Genomic DNA, 22898 nt, shown 5'->3' with positions numbered 1-22898 from the left:
GAATTCGGAGGTGCGAGGGAGTGCCCAGTAAAATAGCAGGAGAGAATCAGCTGCTATATGGAAACTTATGATAGAGAGTGGGGAAAAGACCAAAGTCCAAGCAAAAACAAAAAATACAATGCAGATGCAAACTAGCAGAGGGCACAGTTGGGCAGGTGTTGTGAGTAAACATGGATCACCAGAGAGATCACCTATTACAGGTAAGCAACCTGTTTATCTCTGTGGTGATTCATGTTCCCTCACAACTGGCTGAGAGACTAGCTCCAGGGAAGGAGATGGGTACTATCATGTTCAAAGCACTTTAAGAACCACCTGACCAAAACTGGCCTTACCAGCAGAAGGTAGATCCACAGTGTAGCGTCTTACAAAACGGTAAGTCCAAAGACCAGGTCTTGGAAATGTCAGCCATATGAGGTGGCCAGTGGCCATGGGCCTAGTAGAATGGGCCCTGACTCTTGTTGGAGGCTTTATGCCTTGTTTCTTGTAGCAGAAAAATATCAGTTGTACTGGCCAGTTAAACAGCCTTTGTTTGGAGACTGTGGCGCCCTTGTGAGGACCTGAGTAGGAGATGAAAAGCTTGTTGGAGCGGCGAAAAGCTTTCGTGCGATCTAGGAAGTATAGAAGACACCTACAGACATCCAGGGCATGAATGGAACACTCTAAAGGTTTCAACGGATTGAAAAAAAGAGATAGGTAGAATAATGTCCTGACTGATGTAAAAGTCTGAGAATATCTTAGGGTGTAAGTTAGGGTCAGGATGAAACATTACCTTCTCTGGAAAGAATCTGGTGTAGAGTAAGTCAGCGCTCAGGGCGGAGAGTTCATCAACTTGCCTGGCAGAGGCAATAGCAATTAGGAAGACAATTTTTAGAAATAGCAGTTTCAGAGAAAGAGAGAGCAGGGGGTTCAGAGGGCGCCTCTATGAGGGGAGAGAGCATGAGAGACAGGCTCCAAGGCTCAACCAGTTCCCTTACCAGTAGATACAGATAATTAATGCCCTTCAAAAAGTGCTTGGAGGATGAAGACCAATTTGCCATTCCACCCTAACAACATAAGAACTGCCCTGCTGGATCCGGCCCAAGGCCCATCTAGTCCAGCATCCTGTTTCGCACAGTGGCCCACCAGATGCCTCTGGGGAGCCCACAGTCAGGAGTTGAGGGCATGTCCTCTCTCCTGCTGTTACTCCCCTGCAACTGGTACTCAGAGGCACCCTGCCTTTGAGGCTGGAGGTGGCCTTTAGCTCTCCAACTAATAGCCAATGATAGACCTCTCCTGTTCTCGGTACCTTGGGGGTACCTGGAAGGAAAGTGACAAGGTACTCTCCTTGACTATAAGCAAAGGTGGTTGGGAGCGAACAAGGAAGAACCTGCTCACAGTGTCCTGGGTAGCAGGTGGAGTCATCACCGGTGCTGACACGGCCAAAGGCTTCCAGAGCTGAGAAGACGAATTTGGCAGAACTGGAGCCAAAGGTGTCTTAGGCTTAGATGTTGATGGTGCTGGATCAGTAGCCTTCCTTGGTTCCAACAAGGAGTATTTTAACATCGGGGGTGGCTTCCCTCCTGCAGACTTTGACACTGAAAATTAAGAATGCTTCTTTGGAGCCACAGGCAGGAGTGAACAGGAGCCTTTTGGTTGTGCCGATGAGACAGACTGAGTATGAGTCGTCGGTGCCGATCCTGATGCCAACTTCGATGCTGTACAGCGGCGCCAGACATGGCCTTAGAGGATAACTCAGAATGTTTAGGACACTTTAGTGCAGTTTTATCCCGAAAAGGGGAGTGCTTTCGGTCTCATTTCTTGCTGCAAGAGTGCTCCTTCCCTTTATCAACTGCTGCAGGCTTTAAGAAAGAATCATCTCGATGCTGAATGAGACTGTTTCAGAGCCAGCACAGATTGGCTCAATTGTATGACTATTTGCCCCATGGGCAGAAGTCATGGGTGTGTGCTCGGTGCAAGGAGCTCCTGGCTCTCAGGGAACACGTTCATTCCCTTGAGAACAAGGTGGTGGATCTGGAGAAGCTCAGAGAGACAGAGAGGCATGTGGATGACAGCTTCAGGGACATGATAGAGGCATCCCACTCCAGGGCTGATAGCTCCTCTGCTGTCAGGGAGAATGAAAGTCTCAGGCAAGAAGATCATTGGTCTGAGGAAGAGGGAAATGCTCCTTTAGAAGGGACCCCTTCCATGGAAGATGAGCCCATATCCTCTCGCACAGGGGATACTCCTCCGGGGGGTGGGGGCCTCCTTGTAGTGGGCGATTCGATCATTAGAGGTATAGAGAGATGGGTTTATGACAAGCGTATGGATCAAACGATGACTTGCCTGCCTGGTGCAAAGGTTGCGGACATCACGCAGCATCTTGATAGGCTCTTAGGCAGTGCTGGAGAGCTGTCGTGGTGCACGCCAGCACCAACGATGTGGGGAAATGTAGTCAGGAGGTCTTGGAAGCCAAATTTAGGCAGATAGGTAGCATATTGAATTCCAGGACCCCCAAGGTAGCATTCTCAGAAACGCTATCTGTTTCACGCGCAAGTACAGTGAGACAGGCAAAGCCGAGAGGTTTCAATGTGTGGATGAGAAGTTGGTGCCGGGAAAAGGGGTTTTGATTTGTTAGGCACTGGGCTACATTTTGGGGCAAGCAAGGCCTGTACAAAAGGGACGGGCTTCACTTGAACCAAGATGGAACCAGACTGCTGGCGCTTAAAATCAAAAAGGTTGCAGAGCAGTTTTTAAAATGCCAGTGGAATAGCCGACGGGAGCAGGGCAGTATCAGGTTCGGCAAAAGCCATCCTTTAAAGTGTGAGGGTGCAAAGGATTCAGATAAAACAGAAGGGGACAGAGCAGAACCACATAAAGATCAGACAGGAGCCTGTGCCAGCTGGTCAAAGAGTCAAAAGAAAGATAGTATATATCAGGTGAGAGATTCAGCGTATAGGTGCTTACAGGTGAAACTCGGAAAATTAGAATATCGTGCAAAAGTCCATTAATTTCAGTAATGCAAATTAAAAGGTGGAACTGATATATGAGACAGACGCATTACATGCAAAGCGAGATAAGTCAAGCCTTAATTTGTTATAATTGTGATGATCATGGCGTACAGCTCATGAAAACCCCAAATCTACAATCCCAGAAAATTAGAATATTACATGGAACCAATAAGACAAGAATTGAAGTATAGAACAATATCGGACCTCTGAAAAGTATAAGCATGCATATGTATTCAGTACTTGGTTTGGGCCCCTTTTGCAGCAATTACTGCCTCAATGCGGCGTGGCATGGATGCTATCAGCCTGTGGCACTGATGAGGTATTATGGAAGACCAGGCTGCTTCATTAGCGGCCTTCAGCAATTCTGCATTGTTTGGTCTCATGTCTCTCATCCTTCTCTTGGCAATGCCCCATAGATTCTCTATGGGGTCAGGTCAGGCGAGTTTGCTGGCCAATCAAGCACAGAACACTGTATACTTTTCAGAGGTCCGATATTGTTCTATTCTTCAATCCTTGTCTTCTTGGTTCCATGTAATATTCTAATTTTCTGGGATTGTGGATTTGGGGTTTTCATGAGCTGTATGCCATGATCATCACAATTATAACAAATTAAGGCTTGACTTATCTCGCTTTGCATGTAATGCGTCTGTCTCATATATCAGTTTCACCTTTTAATTTGCATTACTGAAATTAATGGACTTTTACACGATATTCTAATTTTCCGAGTTTCACCTGTATATGCCAATGCCAGAAGCCTTCGAGCCAGGATGGGTGAGCTGGAGTACTTGGTTGCTAACACAGAAATAGATATAGTGGGCATAACAGAAACATGGTGGAACAGTGAGAACCAGTGGGACACTTATCTGTGGATATAAACTCTATAGGAAGGACAGGGAGGGGCGCCTTGGAGGTGGAGTAGCACTGTAGCTTAAAGTAGGGAGAAAATCTAACAAGGTAGAAAACCTAGGTGGACTCGAGTCCTCCACAGAAACCTTGTGGGTGACAATACAAGGCCTGAAAGGGAACGTGCTACTGGGGACGTGCTATCGCCCTCCGGATCAAAACGCCGATAGTGACTGGGAGTTGCAGGAGGAAATCAGGGAGGCATCAAGGAGTGGCAGAGCTGTAATAAGGGGTGACTTCAATTACCCACACAGAGACTGGGTAAATTCACAGTCAGGTAAGGACAAAGAGGTCAAATTAGATATGCTGAATGACTGTGCCTTAGAACAGTTGGTCTTGGAACTAATCAGAGAGAAGGCAACCTTGCACTTAATTCTGAGTGGCACCCAGGACCTGGTGCGTGATGTCAGTGTCATGGACCCTTTAGGGAACAGTGACCATAGTGCAATCAAATTTAGCATACATGCGGGGAGAGAATCACCAAGGAAGTCTAACACAGACATTTTGAATTTCAGAAGAGGAAACTTCTCCAAAATGAGTATGGTGAAAAGAAAGCTGAAAGGGAAAATCAGGAGAGTCACTTTGCTCCAGAGTGTGTAGAGTTTACTCAAAACCACAATACTAGAAGCCTAGTTAGATTGTATACCCAAAAGGAGGAAAGGTACCACTAAGTCCAGGAGGATGCCAGCATGGATAACAGGTAATGTCAAGGAAGCCAAAAAGGGAAGAAGACTTCCTTCCAAAACTGGAAGGCCTGTTCAAATGAAGAGAACAGAAAGGAACACAAACTCTGGCAAAAGAAATGCAAGGTGACAATAAGGGAGGCGAAAAGAGAGATTGAGGAACATTTAGCCAAAGTATCAAGGGGAATAACAAAAACTTCTTTAAATACATCAGATGCAGGAAACCTGCCAGGGAGGCATTTGGACCATTAGACAATGAGGGAGTGAAATGGATTATTAAGGAGCATATGGAGGTTGCAGAGAAGCTGAATAAGTTCTTTGTGTCAGTCTTTACAGCAGAGGATACAGAACATATACCTGTTCCTGAACCAGGCTTTTTGAGGATGGAGGCTAAAGAAATGAGTCAGACAGAAGTGACAAGAGATGATGTTCTAAACTATCTGGAAAAACTGAAAACTAACAAATCACCAGGGCCAGATGGCATCCATCCAAGAGTCCTCAAAGAACTCAAATGTGAAATTGCCAACCTCCTTGCTAAAATATATAACTTATCCCTGCAATCGGGCTCTGTACCAGAGGACTGGAAAGTAGCAAATGTAACACCAATTTTCAAAAAGGAATCTAGGGGCGATCTGGGCAATTACAGGCTGATTAGCTTAACGTCCATTCCAGGAAAATCGATGGAAAGCATCCTCAAGGATAAAATTGTAACGCACATAGAAGAACAGGCCCTGTTGGGAGAGAACCAGCATGGCTTCCGCAAAGGGAAATCTTGCCTCACCAACCTTTTGGACTTCTTTGAGAGTGTCAACAAGTGTGTGGATCAAGGTGATCCAGTTGATATAGTATACTGGACTTCCAAAAAGCTTTTGACAAAGTTCCTCATCAAAGACTCCAGAGGAAACACAGCAGTCATGAGATAAGAGGACAAGTACATGTGTGGATTGCTAACTGGTTGAAAGACAGGAAACAGAGGGTAGGGATAAATGGAGTTTTCACAATGGAGGGGAGTAGGAAGTGGCATCCCTCAGGGATCTGTACTGGGGCCGGTGCTTTTTAATTTATTCATAAATGATCTAGAAGCAGAGGTAGTCAGCAGGGTGGCCAAATTTGCAGATGATACCAAACTCTTTCGGGTAATGAAATCCAAAACGGATTGTGAGGAGCTCCAAGAGAATCTCTCCAAACGGGGTGAGTGGGCAACAAAGTGGCAAATGCAGTTCAATGTTGGCAAGTTTAAAGTGATGTACATTGGGACGAAAAACCCCAAGTATACGCTGATGGGATCTGAGCTGTCAGTGACTGACCAGGCGAGGGATCTTGGGGTCATGGTGGACAGCTCATTGAAAGTGTCGACTCAAGGTGCGGCAGCTATGAAAAAGGCCAATGCCATGCTAGGGATCATTAAGAAGGGGACTAAAAATAAAACAGCTAAAATTATAATGTCCTTATACAAAACTATGGTGCAGCTACACTTGGAGTACTGCGTACAATTCTGGTCACCACATCTAAAAAAGGACATGGTAGAACTGGAAAAGGTGCAGAAGAGGGCAACCAAGATGATCAGTGGTCTAGAGCAGAGATTCTCAACGTTTGGTCCCCAGATGTTATCAGACCAACTCCCATAATCCCCAATCAAAGGCCGCTGGGGATTATGGGAGTTGAAGTCCAATAACATCTGGGCACCCAACGTTGAGAATCCCTGGTCTAGAGCACCTTTCCTATGAGGCAAGACTATAACACCTGGGGCTTTTTAGTTTAGAAAAAAGACCACTGCGGGGAGACATGATAGAGGTCTATAAAATCATGCATGGCCTGGAGAAAGTGGGGAGAGAGAGATTCGTCTCCCTCTCACATAACACTAGAAGCAGAGGTCACCCCATGAAACTGATTGCCAGGAAATCTGGGACTAACAAACGGAAGTACTTTTTCACACAACACATAATCTGAGACCTTGGGTTAGGGCGGTATAAAAATGTGCTAAATAAATAAAAAATAATAATCAACTTGTGGAATTCTCTGCCACAAGATATGGTGACAGCCAACAACCTGGATGGCTTTAAGAGTGGTTTGGATAACTTTATGGCGGAGAGGTCTATCATCGGCTACTAGTTGGAGGGCTAAAGGCTACCTCCAGCCTCAAAGGCAGGATGCCTCTGAGTACCAGTTGCAGGGGAGTGACAGCAGGAGGAAGGGCATGCCCTCAACTCCTGCCTGTGGCTTCCAGCGGCATCTGGTGGGCCACTGTGCAAAACAAGATGGTGTACTAGATGGGCCTTGGGCCTGATCCAGCAGGGCTGTTCTTATGAAGGTTTCTGAGTTAATGGAGGGCTCAGTCTGGGCATCCCCGGGCAAAGAGTATTTTCATAGAGGGAGACTTTAAGCTTCAATTCTCTACTAAGTTGTGTTTTTTTCTTGAAGGAAATATTTTACAGGAGCTGGTATTGTGGCTGCCCCCCAGGGAAATTAAACAATCCTCATCTGAGGAAGGCATGGTGCCTCTGCAAGATCTATAACTTTTAAAGTTTTTAGGAGAAGACATAACCAAAGTGAGGGACGGTAAAAGTTGTAGCCAAAAATATTCACTGGAAATTTCTCAATAAAGGGGGAAAGCCAAAGAGAGTCTGTAAACAGTCGGGGGTGGGGGGGAAGTGAGGGAAATCTGAGGGAAAATCTGAGACAAAAGTCAAACCGGTCCAAGTCCAAAAATACGAGAGAAATTACTAACCAGGGAAAAGCTGAACAATCCAAGTCAAGCCAAATTAAAACCAAAGTAATCACATTCTCAACAGGTACGTGAGGGAAGAACATAGCAAGAACCATTGCGAGGCAGCACAAGCAACAGACAAGGAGAAACTCAAGAGGAGGGCACTCTTCTGCCTATTTTACCAGGTGCTCCCTTGCGCCTCAGAATGCTGGAACATGCCTAATGGAGCTAAAGATTCCTCTACAGGGCTACTGCGCAGGTGCAGGAGAGTCCCTGTTGCAAGGGAACATGGATCACCTCAGAGATCAACTGTTGCTCTCTCAACTTGTAACATGGAGGGAACCATGAACGGGTGAATATGTGGCTCTCTCTCCACAGGGAGGTATGTCAGGAGGTATGGAGAGAAGAGCTGGTCTTGTGGTAGCAAGCATGACTTGTCCCCATAGCTAAGCAGGTCTGCCCTGGTTGCATATGAAAGGGAGACGATGTGTGAGCACTGCAAGATCTTCCCCTTAGGGGATGAAGCCGCTCTGGGAAGAGCAGAAGGTTTCAAGTTCCCTCCCTGGCTTCTCCAAGATAGGGCTGAGAGAGATTCCTGCCTGCAACCTTGAAGAAGCCGCTGCCAGTCTGTGAAGACAATACTGAGCAAGATAGACCAATGGTCTGACTCAGTATATGGCAGTTTCCTATGTTCCTATGTCAGGCTAGGTCTCTTGTTGAAAATGCTTTCTGTCTGTCAGGCCTTTTATCTGATCAGTGAAACCACATTAGCAGCACACTGCCACTGAAAAAGCCCTCTGGTGCAAGCCAGACAGCTCTTCGAGGCAAGACAGAGAACAGGGCTTCTGAAGCTAATCTGAGAACCTGAGCATTAACATATGGGAGATGGCGGCCCTTAAGGCAAATTAGTCGTGTACATAGTGCAGAGTACACGATCGACATGTCCCAGTTAATAAAATACACAGTTACATTTTTAAAAAAATCAAAGAAAGTAGTATCAAATTCAATCTCTTTTTGAAATTAAGTGGCAGGCACACAACCTGAAAGTCAGGACTGTTGCTTATTCAGAACAAACAATAAGAGTCATGGGTCACTGATATATTTCTGAGAGCTAGCATCAATGCATTCGAAGCATGCATGAACAATTACATAAAGATAAAAAACACAGCAAATAATTTTGTCCAAGTATATGCAACTGCATTTACTTAAATTTCTACTTTGTTATCCTTGCCTTTCCTATTCAGGGAGCCTTACCACAAGCCCCCTGGCTGTTATTTCTGGTAGTATGTTTTTAAATTATACTTCTGGAAGGGTTTATGGAATTCCCTGTCGTTCTGGTGGTAGTTACTTTGTCTTCAACTATATGGTTAGTATCTGGACATCGCAGAAGATGACGTAAAAGTCGTTGCTGTGTATTTAGATTTTTTCCATAGTAGTATCTGTATCGTCGCACAACAGACCCTTGCCATTCAAAGGCAGGGCCTCTATCTTGTCTTTCATGTCCTGCTGTAGGTTGGTAGAGCCTAGCCACACATGTCTCCTCAGCAGAACTGTCATTGCTAGTCAATGAGACTCCGTTTCCGTTTCCGCAGCTTAGCATTACCTAGCTGCTGTCTGGTTGCCAAAGTCGTTTTTGCAAACGTGTCAGTAAACTTCTTTTGGAACTTCTCCGGTGTAACACTTTCTTCTTCTTGAAGGAGAGAATCCCATAAGGAATGTGTGTACCTGGATAAACACGTCATATAGTTGACAGTCTTAATACCTAGGTATGCAGCTGCATATGCCTTACGTACCAATACATTTAGCTTTCTCCTTTCTTTATCTGTCGGAGTAGAATGCCGCGACCCCTTAGAGGTGGATTGAAAAGAGGTCATAGAAGGCATCTTCGGCACCTCCACCAAATCCTCCTCCTTGCCATCGAGACCCTGGCTCAAGAAGCCTCGCAACACCGCCAAAAGAGTGCTTTCATTTGATTCTAGCATGGAGAGGATGTTCTGAGCCATTTTGGGATCGAAGACGGTCTTGGTGTTGTCAGTAGTGTCGACGTCAACATCAAACACCACAGGCAATTGGTCTGTCTGTCCCAACATCAACTTAGACACGGGGGTTCTTGGCGTCAATGGGGATTGGTGTGGGGTAGGTGCCTGTAGACAAACAAGCCATTCTACGCCGAGGTGCAGATGTCAATACCATAGCAGTCCTTCTCCTTTCCAGCGTCAATTTCAATGGCAATTGATGCATTAGGCATTGTAAGCCAGATGGAGAAGGGGTTGCATTGTTGGGCGCCGATAGACACCTCTCCCTCTGCTCACTCTTCATTATGCTTTTTAGGAGAAGGAGAGTCTGATCTGTCCTCTCACCTTTCCCATCCTTCTCCTGATAGCGAGACAAATGCTCCTCTGGGACTTGTGGCTCCTTAAAGGGAGAGCCCTTCGATGTCGAAGGTCCCGGCATCGGGATTTAAGACTGTGTTTGCATTGCAGTCCCGGATGTCTATTTCAAAATTATGGCCACTGCCTCTGGAGAGCTAGCACCTTTCAGTGTCAGTGCCTCGTCCAACAAAGCCACTCATAAACATGTAGCCCTATTTTTCAAAGTTTGTTTCGAGAACGAGCTGCTGACAGAGCACATGGTGGCATTATGCAATGTTCTCTAATTCTTTTCATGTGTACGGAATGAGTTTTGTTCTGAGTGGCAATATCAAGGCAGTGTGTGCACACATGGATTCAGAGTGGGACCTTCCTGATTCAACCTGAATCTAAAATTAACTGAGCGGACATCAATCGTGTGAGTGCGTGCACATGTGCACACCTTAAGAGGGAACACTGGCATTATGTCCTTCCTCCAAACATAGGAGACAGCTGTCGTGGCTGTCCACAGAGGGGATCTTCCCCTTACAGTGCATACACCTCTTAAACGGTGGTCTTTTCTCTAGGCATATTCTTGTAAAGGGCATTCCCAGAATTGTTAACTTTACCAGTCTGTAATCATACATTCTCTATCACACTGCTGAGGTACTGTTGTCCGTTAAACAAAGAATAATCTTATTCAAAGTCATACACAAGAAATAATACTAAGGTTTCCCAAAGGGCAGTCTAATAATTCCAGTCACAATCTGAGTCAAAACCAATAAATTTACCAATAAACACTTCCTGAGGAGCCAAGAACTAACAAAGAACTGAACACACTGGCGGTCAGAAAGAAACTGAACTATCAGGCACCAAACCGCTGATATGAGCAGGTGCAAAGCACACACAGTGGGTGGTTGGGCAGTGTCACAAGGAGCTAACAGATTCTACTCAAAGTGTTCCGCACAGGCACAGAACCCATTTGTATGGCTGTTACCAGATCACCACCCAGATGTAGCACTTCTAGGGGTCAAAAACAACAATCTTAAGAATCTAGTTTTAACTTTTCAAAAGGCCCAAAGTTGGAAAAAGGGCCTAATTGCATTTCATCTAGAAGCTGTGCTGTTGATTATGATATAAATAATTTAATGGCAGCTGGAATAAAATTCCCTCCCTTAGTTCAATGAAATCTTAATATGGCCACAGCATTTCTTTGAGCCAGGGAATAGACATAGTTAACTTGCGCAGTCTTCCTTCTAGATGCCTAGAAAATGAGTCTCAAATATTTAAAACAGTTAACTTATTCTATGTCATGGTTATCTGTACGCCATTTGTGAATCTTAAATAAGTTTTTAAGAAACATGATCTTCAATTTTTAATAGTAGATAACCAAGTGCTTCTCCCTACAATGCTGAGCAAAAGCTTTAAGAGCTTTCCTCAAGTCAATCTGGGTCTGAGCCAAAATGACACCATCATCAGCATAAAGTAGAATAGGGAGCCGCCTGTCTGCACTTGTCAAGCATCATTCTCCCTTCTTCAAGGACAAGTAGACTAGTCCTGAGCCCTCTATATTCAGAAAACAATTCTAACACCTGCTAGTGACTGTGAGAGTCAAGCTTTGTCAATAGTTTTTCTGGATTAATTCTCTTTTTATATCTTTTAAAAAATATATTCTTTCAAACACATATAAAGTTTAAGGAAACTAAGCACTCAGATGCACACCCAAGCATTCTAACTAATAGTAAATTGGATTTTTGTATTTAATGCCCTATTTACTTCTTTACTGGTACTAAATTAAAGCCAGTAGAATACTGAGTTTGTTAAGTCATTTGATTTTTAATTTACTTTGATCTTTGATCTAACTTTGATCTAACCTGTAACCAAACTTACTTTTTCTGAAATGCTATTTTCTTTATTCTGTGTTTCTTTTGTTTCACACCTAAATAAATTTAAAAAGACAAAACAAACTAGTGAATAAGTGTTATCATACAAAATATTTTACTTTATTTAGAGAAAAAGGTTAGAAGTGGTGAAAGATTACCTCTAATTTCTTCCACTCGCTTTTTTAATTTTTCATGTTGCTGAACAAGATCCTTAATTCCTTCAAGACTATTTCCACACAACTCTTGACCTCTCTCATTGGCTTCCAGTGCTTTTCTGTGTTCTCCCAAAAGCGACAAAGCATCACAGAATCGATAATGTCCCTACAAAAAGTTATAAACAAAATGCTTGACACCCTAAAATAGCAAGCTTTGTCAAATTTCACAATTATTATTTTTAAATCAAATACCCTTATAATAGTCTTAAATGCAACACTAATTTTTCCATCAAATACCCTTATAATAGTCTTAAATGCAACACTAATTTTTACAGCTGGTATGGACTTGAGAGGCACTTGGATATATTTCTCCAAATGTATCATTCCAACCCTTATGGTAATTGCAACTGTTAAATAAAATTCTTCCTTGGTTCAGAATATCAAGTGGCACAAATCTTCTGTTATGAGAATGCTATATAATTTTCAGACTTACGCTGACATTGGGGACATTTACTATACTGAATTCTGATAAACAGAGATTAAAGCCTTATTCATGCGTAGTACATATGGTTATACTGCTAAGTGGAAAGCTCCACCAAACATGCTATGTAGGCCTGCTCTTCACTGATCAAGCATTCAGCATATGTCTGAAAAGACAAACACTGTACTTGTGGTCAGTGGAAGGTGAGGTGACATAGCATGTCAGTACAGGGCTTTCTGCTTAGCTTTGTAACTCTACACAATACATGGTTACAGTATGCACAAATAAGACTTCTGATAGACTTTGCATTTTAACTATTGCTTACTGCTTATTATTTTTGCACTCAGTTTCACAGTTCATAACACTCTAGATTAAAACAACTACATCTATACTAATTTTGCAAGCTTGTCTCTTTTCAAGTGCGCTCTTTCTCGCTACATGTACACTAAGCGTATATAACGGTATAACGTGTTGCAAAAACATAGTACACAGCTATCTCAAATATTGCAGATTTAGCTGGTACACAAGCAAAATCTAAATCACATATAAAAGCAAGTTGCTTACCTACAACAACAACAAATGACCCCTGCTAACTGGGCAAAGAGGCATCTTTTAAAAGTGGTGATTCTCTTTATTTAGCAGGGGGAGAGTAACTGGCCCTATCCACCCCCAGCACAGTACTTCCAGTGACTGTTGCTGGTGTGTGTCTTATGTTTCTTTTTAGAATGTGAGCCCTTTGGGGACAGGGAGCCATCTTATTTGTTTGTTATCTCTCTTTGTAAACCACCCTGAGCCATTTTTGGAAGGGCGGTATAGAAATCGAATTAATAATAATAATAATCAACCACAAACAGCAAGTGCCGCCTTTGTAAAGAAGCAGATGAAACCGTGGACCACCTAATCAGCTGTTGTTAAAAGATTGCACAGACTACAAACAAAGGCATGACAAAGTAGCAGGGATGATACACTGGAACATCTGCAAAAAATACAAGCCAAAAAAATGGGTGGGACCATAACATTGAAAAAGTTGAAGAAAATGAAGATGTAAAAATATTATGGGACTTCCGACTACAAACAGACAAAGCTCTGCCACACAATACACCAGATATAACTGTAGTCGAGAAGAAAGAAAAACAAGTCAAAATAATCGACATAGCAATACCAGGGGATAGCAGAATAGAAGAAAAAGAAATAGAAAAAATCACCAAATACAAAGATCTACAAATTGAAATTGAAAGGCTGTGGCAGAAAAAGACCAAAATAATCCCAGTGGTAATTTGCGCCCTGGGTGCAGTTCCAAAAGACCTTGAAGAGCACCTCAACACCATAGGGGCCACAGAAATCACCATCAGCCAATTACAAAAAGCAGCTTTACTGGGAACAGCCCATATTCTGCGACGATATCTATAAAAATAGCAACAACACTGACAATAAAATTCAGCCATCCCAGGTCCTTGGGAAGGACTTGATGTCTGGATAAAACAAACCAGTCAATAACACCTGTCTGACTGTGTAAAATAAAATAAAATAATAATAATAATAATAATGATGATGATGATGATGATGATGATGTTTATATACCACTTTTCAATCAAAGTTTTCAAAGTGGTTTACATAGAGAAATAAAATTAATAGACTATCTGTGCCTCCGCCAGCCCGCTTCTCCCATCACATTTCTGCTTCTGAACAGGTTTGTGCACATCCCTAGTTAGCAGGTGATCTTTAGGGGGATCCATAGTTACTCATAACTGGGTTTTGTGCACATGCTCAAGACAGCTGTTGAACAATCACAAGCTCCTATTGGGATGGTCTTCGCCCCACCGTCTCATGCCTGCATCGCAACATTATCTAGGTGGGAAAGCGCCCAATTGCTTCAGTTTCTAAGTGGACAATGTGTGCACTTGATGTGGAGAGAAGATATACAGGTAAGAGAATTCCATCCAAAAAAATGTGGGAGATCTTATTCCCCTTCTCATGTTTTTGTATATTTATTTATATCTATTTAATATCTATAAATAGATATTATTTATATCTATCTATAAATATTTTATATATTTATTTATATCTAGAAGCATCCTAGTTGAAGGGGAGGTTGGGTGTGTGTGGTGTGACCATGGATCCCCTTAAAGATAAGCAAGTTGCTTACCTTTACAACTGGGTGAGTAGCATGCTCATTAGAGTGGAGGGAACTAGAATGCAGCTAAAGAACTGTTTTAAGAACCACCCAACCCAAATTTGCTTTGCCAGCAAAGTGTATGTCCAAGACATAATGCCTAACCAAGTGTAAGTCTGTAGCTGAGGTGGCAGCTTTACAAAATGTCCTGCATGCTGATTCCAGACATGTGGGCTGCCAAAGTAGCCATGGCCCAAGTGGAATGGGCTCTGATGAAAGTAGGGGGTTGAACACCCTGCTGCTTGTAACAGAGGTAAATCAATTCAACCAGCCAGTGAGATAAATGTTCACATGAAATAGGTAAGCCCTTGTTGTTACCTCTATAGGAAACAGAGGTTTATTGGACTTTCTGAAGGAATTTGTCAGGTCCAGATAATACAGCAACACTCTTCTCATGTCAAGTGAATGCATGAGCTTCTCAAGTACAGTGGAATGATTAGAGAAGGTGGTAGGTAAAATAATGTCTTGGTTTAAACATGCAGCTAAAATCTTTTGGATTTTTAAATCTTTTAATTCATTTTGATTTATGTTTGAATGTTTAAATGAAAGTCAGTCACCATCTTAAGAAGGGTCAGGCCTAAGAACTACATCTGTGGGAGGAAACTTGGTGTAAGGAGAATCAGACCGCAGAGCTGTAAGCTCACTCACTCTCTGAGCTATAGTGATAGCGACAAGAAAAGCAGTTTTGAGAGAGAGCAGCTTAAGGGAAGTGGAATCTAGAGGCTCAAACGGTGGTTTACTGAGTGAGGATAAAACAAGGGACAGGCTCCAAGACTCTACTGGTGACTGGACAGGAGGGAAGAGACTGTTTATTCCTGTCAAAAATTTCTTTGCATCTGGGTGATAAAAAAGTGACCTCCCATCCCAACCTGGATGTCTAAATGAAAGGGCTGCAAGGTGTACCTTGAGAGAGGCATAAGAGAGTCCTGAGCACTTGAGAGGTTAAGTAAAGCAGCACCTGGCAGACTGAGACAGTAAAGGGGTCAACCCAGCATAGAGAGAGAAATGGGTTCACTTGCAGTTGTAATTTCTACATGTGGACTCCTTCCTCTCATTCAAAAGGATAGTGTCTAGTCGTTTAGCCTCTAATCTGTCAGGTTGAGAATCTGGAGGTCGGGGTGGAGCACCTTTCCCAAGTTTGGAGACAAGAGGTCCTGATGTTGGGGAAGGCAGAGATGGAGGTTGTTGGCAGGGTAAAGGAGAATAGGGAACCAGGGTTGCCTGATCCACCATGGGGTAATAAATATGCACTTTGAGGATTCCTGTAAAATTTTGACCAGTACTCTGGAGATCAGTGGGAGAGGAGTAACGTTGCTAACAGGTCCACAGACAGTGTTCTCCAGAGTGTGAATAAATGTTGAAGGGTTTTAACATTTGTGTGACAGGGACTGATCAAAATCCCTGCTGAGGCTGTCCGCTAGCAGGTTGTCCACACCCTTGATGCACAGGCCTAGAGGCCAGTCACAATGTCATATGCACCAATCCCACAGGCAAGTTGCCAGGAGACACAGGAACTGAGAAGCAGTTCCTCCCTGATGGCTGATATAGGCCATCTGCATGGTTTTGTCCAGGAGAAGCCAGACTTTTCCTTTGAGATGGGGTAGAAAGGATTTCAGGGCATAAAAGGCAGCCAAGAGCTCTAGCAAGTCTATGTGCTGGTGGAACTGTAGTGGGTCCATAAGCCCAAAGTTTTGAAAGTTGGGCAGTAAACGCTCCAGCTCTAAAAGGATGCTTCCAAGGTGATGGAGAGGTTCAGAGCAGGTGGGTCGAATGGAGTGCCTGAGAGAGAAGCTGGTTCCATTCACCAGTGTAGGGATTTCAGCCGAGATCAAACGGCTGAGAAAGAGTAATAATAGTTTTAAGAAACCCTCTCCATGGGAACGAGGAGCGACAGAGAACCTTCCTGACGTAGCCTATGCAGCGGTCATGGAGGAACTGAGGCAACTGGGCACTTTCCCGCCTAAATAATGGTGCGCTACAAGCACGAAGAGCTTGTGATTCTTCCACCGTCATTTTACGCATGTGTACAAAACCCAGTTGTGAGGGACCGTGGACCCTCTTAAAGATCATGTATTTGCTAAAAGTGCGATGACGAAGTCCTAAGACAGCATGCCCTAAAGACAACTGGCAAGCATCCTTTCAACTGAAAAGAGGGCAAGGACATTTTCTTGCTCTCAGTTACACAGGGGAATCTAGGTAGATTTCTGCCTAATGATTACAACTTGGTCAATGGTTTAGAGCTAGCAAATTTAGCTCAAAAATGCAAGGTTACCAGCCTCCTGTTTACCAATTGGTGAAACTCTTACAAATTTAAATTTCTCAGAAGAAAAACTAACCTTTGGCCAGTTGGGCTTCAAAATGATGGACCTTTTCCCATCACCCAGGGCGCTCCTGAAAACAATTTTTTTTAATGTCATTAGTAGTTGAGCATTATGTTCTTATTCAAAGACAAATGACCTAGCCCATTTCTAATTTCTTCCCTTCCACCCAAATCCCTTAAGCGATTACTCCCCACTACACCCCATAACTATTCCTACATGATCTAGGAATGATGAAATCCTCATTCCATTGGCTTTAAAAATGTAATTATCATCAGCTCATTTTTGTGCATGCCTTGACTGAGGCAAGTAAGTGTAGGTAGGATAGGCTATACTGAAATAAATAGTCTCAGATTCAATACTAGATTTCATCATTCTGCTCTGGTTCAGTATTAAAATGAAAGATGAATCTAGATCATAAAAATGAAAATTTAACTATAAATATGGAACTGAAATGTTTTGGATTTTTAAATATTTTGATGCAATACTACATTTTGATTTAATTTAGATAAACTCAATAATGACTATCATGTAAAATTATACTTACGTATACTCCTCAGTTCGGAGGAAACAGAGGGACCGGTTTCCATAAAGAAAGTGATTTTCAGGCCTTGAGAGAAAGTTAGATTGCATTCAGTTTATAAAGCAAAAGAATTATCAATTTAAATGGTTTTCTGAAAGTTTAACCATATTTCGCTCTCTCTTTTGTGAAACTTTGCATGTAAAATAGCCAGGTTAACTATTATGCTCTTACAGGGATATGAAGAAGCTGTAAAACTCAACTTAAGTTCTAAAAAGCTCTACAAATTGGTATCTGATAAATGTACACAGAGCAACCTCTCTGGGCAGGGAGAATTCAGCAGAGAATTCTGCTGCCCCACAATGTCTACTTAGCTGAGCTTTGTTCAAACTGCTGAATGACACAGTTATGAAGTAGCATGGTTGGAGCTTGCTGACATCAGAGTGTACCACCTACAGCCACAATCGCGTTCAGTAAAAACTTTCTGCATGGCTTCCAAAAGGAACAAACAGAACCCATTATCTGTTTGCAGAAATACAAACCATTAATCAAGAGTCAGGTGACAAGTAATGTGGGGTATTCACAAGTCCCTATAAGAGCAAAAACAACAACAGCCATAACTGGCAGACTGATCTGGATTAAACACAGCTAAAGCTGTTTCAGTACACTAAAGACATTGTGTGCTACATAGACATTTGGTAATGAGAACCAGGGACAAGATTAAATCATGTGAAACCAGATCATTTCAGGAAAGTCACAAGCCATGTCGCTATTCAAAAGATTCCAGATCTTTTGGCAAACTTGATTGGAACTTGTGGCAAACTGGATTGGAAATCCAGCAGCCTATTAGAACACTTCATATTTCCTGTATCCTATCTTCATAGTATTCCCAAAATATCTTTGCACAGGAAACAATTTTTGTCCAAAATGGTTCTAATTTCAGATATATGTACATCCATTCTATGACTATCTGTGCATCCTTCTCTGCAAAAAAATTCTGCATAAATTTATTCATAATGCTGTGATTTATCCCTTTACCAAGATTCTATAGCTTTTGTATAGGCGAGGATAGCGAACGAGAAGTTTTCTTCAGCAAAGTAGTCATTTCCCTTCTTTTTCCATTCCTCACTAGTCTGTAATAAAACATGAAATTAAAATTAACTTGTACTGTAAGCTATTGTCAAGTGTAAATGAAGACTTGATGTACTGAATTAATTTAAGGAATAAAACTCTCTAAATTACATTTAAGATTTTTGTCTTAAACATCTGGTGTTAAAAAGTATTTTGATAAATAAAATACAGCATGGATAGCCTTCCAATCACTCTTGGATAATTAAAAATGCCTTTTCGGAGTAATGGACACTTTCACTCTAATTCAGACATGTTGCGTTTATGCACGTGGACTTCTCACACTAGCAGGGGTTCCTGTTTAGTTCAATAGAGAGTCCTGAGTTAAAAGGATTCACCACTCCATTGAAATGAATAGGAAAACCACTCTGGACTCAGTTGTTTCAAACTGAGTTCACACTCCATGTATATTCTTACAGAGTTCTATTGTGCTGCAAAGGAAAAGATATAAAAGAACAGTGTTTCAGCATTACTGGCAGCTTCTAAAAGAATTTAAAATGTAAATATTGTGATTTACTCTTACCTTTCTACAATTATCACAAGTCTGAGATTCAAATCCCTCTGCTAAATTATAGTCTTCTAATACAACTTTACTTATATAATGTTTGTCTGAAAGGAGAAAACAAAAACACAAATGGCAACAGGTTTGTCTATTTACTACTGCCAACTACAGAACTGAGATGTACTGGGAAGTCCCCTCCATGAGAGGAGAGCCGAGGCATCTTGATCCCGAGAACAGTACACTGTGAGGCAAACTGAGGTAAGAAGTGTCATCTGTTGAGCCACTTTGCCATTCTGCCTTATGTATAGCTTGCCATCCTGCTTGTAGTCCCATTATAGTGTTTATATATAATGCCATACTCTTATAATCGATAATTACCTTTGGCACGCAACCAATACAGTGACACGATTAGTATATTCTTACTATGTTCTTGTAAAAGCCACCTTCTTGTGTACCTAGGATGTATGTGTCTGATGTGAGTGGGTGATTGAAAGTTACCAGGAGGAGGAGTTAGCGCTGGAAAAACAACAGAAAAGGCTGAAAGAGAGGGCGATCTTTAAGACCCCAAAGTGATGAAGAGTAATGAGTTCGCTTCTCAGAAGCAATCAGTTTACTTTTCTGGGAGGCAGAGCAAGTCAACAAATCAACATGACAGTTGGTTTTCTAAGAAATAAGGAAGCTGGAGACCCACAAGAGATGGACACTGGCTAAAAGGTGTTCCAGCAGCACGATGATTTTGAGATTTACACTCTGCCCAAAGAAGTGCCAGCATGTTGACCTGACTCTCCACTTCACTACTACTACAACAAATATTTTATACACCACTTTTCAACAAAGGTTCTCAAAAGCAGTTTACAGAGAAAAAATAAAATAAAAGATGGTCCCCTGTCCCGAAATGGCTCACACTCTAAAATAAAAATGTAAGAAAGACACCAGCAACCACTAGAGGTATAATGTGTTGGGACTGGATAGGGACAGTTGTTCTTCCCCACTAAATGCAAGAGAAAGATCACTTGAACAAGTGCCTTGGCTCAGGCTGGCCACTCAAAGCACTACCCCAACTAATCTGGTAACTGTGCATATGAGTGGGGTGAATGTAAACTGAGCTAGAGCACAGCTACTCAAAGTTAGGTAGAATATAACTGTTTTACCCCTCATGAAGCTTCAATAAAAGAGTACTAGTGCCAAGGAGTCAAAGTTTCTCTCTGACTTCCTTCCCTTGTCCTGCTAAAGAAACAGGACAAAAGTCTATGAAGACAGGCAGGCAAGGCAGGCAGGGTAGAATCAGCTGCATGAGCAAAACAAAAGAAATTAAGAGGCGTTCATGGCTGGGAAATGAAGTAAAAACAAAAGCAGGTTGGATTAAAAGGGCTGCTCTCTGCATACTTGTTAGTTACCTGATGCACAGATAAGGAATTTATAGGAATAAGAAACAGATACCAGGAAATGCCCCCCACCCCCATAAAATGGCTCTGACTGCAAAACAGTAGCTGGAAGTGACCTCAGAGATAATTTCCAGCCACCTAGGAACTGCAGATAAGCAGTTTAAAAGCCTTTTAAAAAATTGTTTGTTTTTTTTAGTTTTAATCATTTTTTATATCCCGCTCTTCCTCAAAGGAGCCCAAAGCGGTGTACTACATACTTAAGTTTCTCCTCACAACAACCCTGTGAAGTAGGTTAGACTGAGAGAGAAGTGACTGGCCCAGAGTCACCCAGCAAGTATCATGGCTGAATGGGGATTTGAACTCGGGTCTCTCCAGTCCTAGTCCAGCACTCTAACCACTACACCACAATATTTTGTATACTTACATTCAGCAAAGAAAACTTCTAAGAAAGGCCAACAATAATCTCCAAGTGTTTCTAATTTCTGCAAAAGGCCAATGTCATCTGCATATTTTACCCAGGCAAGAGCGCCGCAAAAATCAAATTCTCTCTATTACAAGAAAAGCAAAAAAGTCAGTGTCATTTTAACTATGTAAGGTAGCATTATATAAAAGTATCTGATAATCCAGTAACATGTACAAATGTCCTCTGGAGCACTATTGGCAATTAATGCCCCAATATCTGTTTGTATTACTATTTTTTAAATTTTAAAATATTTTTTAAAAAGCTTTATTTCAATAACCCCTTATTAGTCATTTAAAAGAAGGAACACAGGATATTTGTACTTGATACAATCTAAGAGCAGCAGCACTAATTAGTCTTCCCTTTCAATATACTATACCAATTATGACACAGTCAATATAGGTACTCAATTTATAAGTTTTTAAATACTGCAACTCTAACAAGAGGTTATCTGTATTGTAGGGGATACTACTGTTGGCACTAGCAACCTTTGCCAAACATGTAGAATTTCCCATTTTTGATTGCCATTTGTACACTGTTGGCCTTCAACTGCAGTTTATCATGCTACTAGATGACATATTAGGATAGCAAATGGTCCCAAGACCTGAATACTTATACACCAAAAATCAAACAGTATTCCTTTACCACAGTGAATTTCACTGCCCTATCAAATTTGCTCCCATGCACAAGGCCACATTCATAATATGATGTGAAAGGAAGACCACAAAAAGCCATTCTATAAAATGAAACCATAAAAAAGCTATAAAAGCACACCATTTTTGATAACTTAAAAAGCCCATCAAGAAAATGTGAAACACTTCAGTCTATGCATGAAGAGACTTCCCAATAACCTCGCAGATTAAATTAGATTGTTAACCAGTAAAGTTAGTGGATCATCATGCTTGCGTTTTAAAAGTATTCACTTTCAGTTGGCTCCATGCTCTCTATATAATTTACAAGTTTAACATATGTCATAACTCAGTGGCAGAACTGCTTTGCGTCCAGAAGGCCCCAGATTCAATCTCTGGCATCTCCAGGTAGGGCTGGGAGAGACTTCTGCCTGAAACCTTAGAAAGCTGCTGCCTGTCAGTGCCGACAGTCCTGAGGTAGAAGGACCACTGTATGATCCGGTATAAGACAGCTTCCTATGACCCCATTGCATTTTGGATTATGAAAGAGACATCGAAAAAAGCTCCAACCTGCTATTCATGACTCCTATGTTCATTTAATTTTTTTTTTAAAGATATTCTGTCAAATCAAAAAGACTTCCAGTATTTGAATGCTATGTTTGGGAGGTGGGGGCAGGAAAAACAACTTACCTTGTCTATATCATTTCCAATTTTCAATATGCCACTGATGAAATGTGGAACATTCTTAGGGAGGGAAGAAAAGAAGAACAGAGGCATCAGTGTGCTCATTGGCTGCTAAAGTGCCTTGTTTATGAAGCTACACAACAGCAGGAACCTATAGACCCTAATATGACAGCAAAGAAACTATCTGTGACATATGACTGTAACAGCAAATAATGGCCGACATACAGACTAACCTTCCATGTATGCGCCAGGTTTTTCCAGCAAGAGACCATTTTCAACAATTTCCCTCTACAGCTGCCCGTGTCTTCCAAAACTATCTCCCTGAGGGTCCCCAAACTGCATCTGCAGAGGGTTAGCCTGGGTGTCGCCCAATACCACAATATCAGGGATACTTATTAAAAGCAAAAATCATTTAGCAATATCTTCTTGCAACCTTCTTTTAAAAAGTTTTACTCACAGCACTTACAAAAAAAAGCCACAGCAGTAAGTCACACTCAACAGCAGTGAAGGTTTCAAAAGTCACTGAACAATGTGGCTTATTGTAGTCCAAAACATAGTTCAGTGACTGGCCTGAGGCAGGGAACCTATGAAATTATCTTCCATAGGATGTAGCAATGACCACTAGCTTGGCTTAAAAGGCTAGTTAGACAAATTCATGAAGGACAAGTGTATCAACGGCTACTAGTCTTAATGATTATATGCTATCTCCAGGTTCAGAGGTTCTATGCAAAAAGATAGCGGGGGTGAGGGCATGCTTTCATCTCCTGTTCGTAGGCTTTCTAGAGGCATTTGCTGAGCCATCCAGCAAGGCTCTTGTGACCCTAAGAGATTTTCTAATTGAAACAGAACTTTGAGGGGGAAATATCATGACAGACATTATCAAGGTAGCTGTATTTACAATTCACTGAAATAGCAGCTGTCTTTTTCTATTTTATTTTTAGTACAACTATTA

General features: G+C 42.0%; 1 protein-coding gene across 5 annotated transcripts in view; it reads right to left on the bottom strand.

Annotated features, from left to right (window-relative positions):
- The window catches only part of TTC3 (tetratricopeptide repeat domain 3), a 139210-nt gene that overhangs the window by 99547 nt on the left and 16765 nt on the right, over positions 1 to 22898 (bottom strand). For all 5 annotated transcript variants that reach the window (XM_053306857.1, XM_053306856.1, XM_053306859.1 and 2 more), the window contains exons 6-13: positions 21953 to 22006; positions 20598 to 20721; positions 18810 to 18895; positions 18197 to 18291; positions 17186 to 17248; positions 16657 to 16711; positions 11670 to 11832; positions 11519 to 11567 (exon numbers count right to left, since the gene is read on the bottom strand). In XM_053306857.1, coding sequence (XP_053162832.1) covers positions 11519 to 11567; positions 11670 to 11832; positions 16657 to 16711; positions 17186 to 17248; positions 18197 to 18291; positions 18810 to 18895; positions 20598 to 20721; positions 21953 to 22006 — 689 coding nt within the window. The remainder of the gene's footprint in view (positions 1 to 11518; positions 11568 to 11669; positions 11833 to 16656; positions 16712 to 17185; positions 17249 to 18196; positions 18292 to 18809; positions 18896 to 20597; positions 20722 to 21952; positions 22007 to 22898) is intronic.

Source organism: Hemicordylus capensis, chromosome 3 (genome assembly GCF_027244095.1).
Source record: "Hemicordylus capensis ecotype Gifberg chromosome 3, rHemCap1.1.pri, whole genome shotgun sequence".
Lineage (NCBI taxonomy): Eukaryota > Metazoa > Chordata > Lepidosauria > Squamata > Cordylidae > Hemicordylus > Hemicordylus capensis.
Note: the sequence above shows the minus strand (reverse complement) of the source record. Positions and strands in the feature narration are given on the sequence as shown.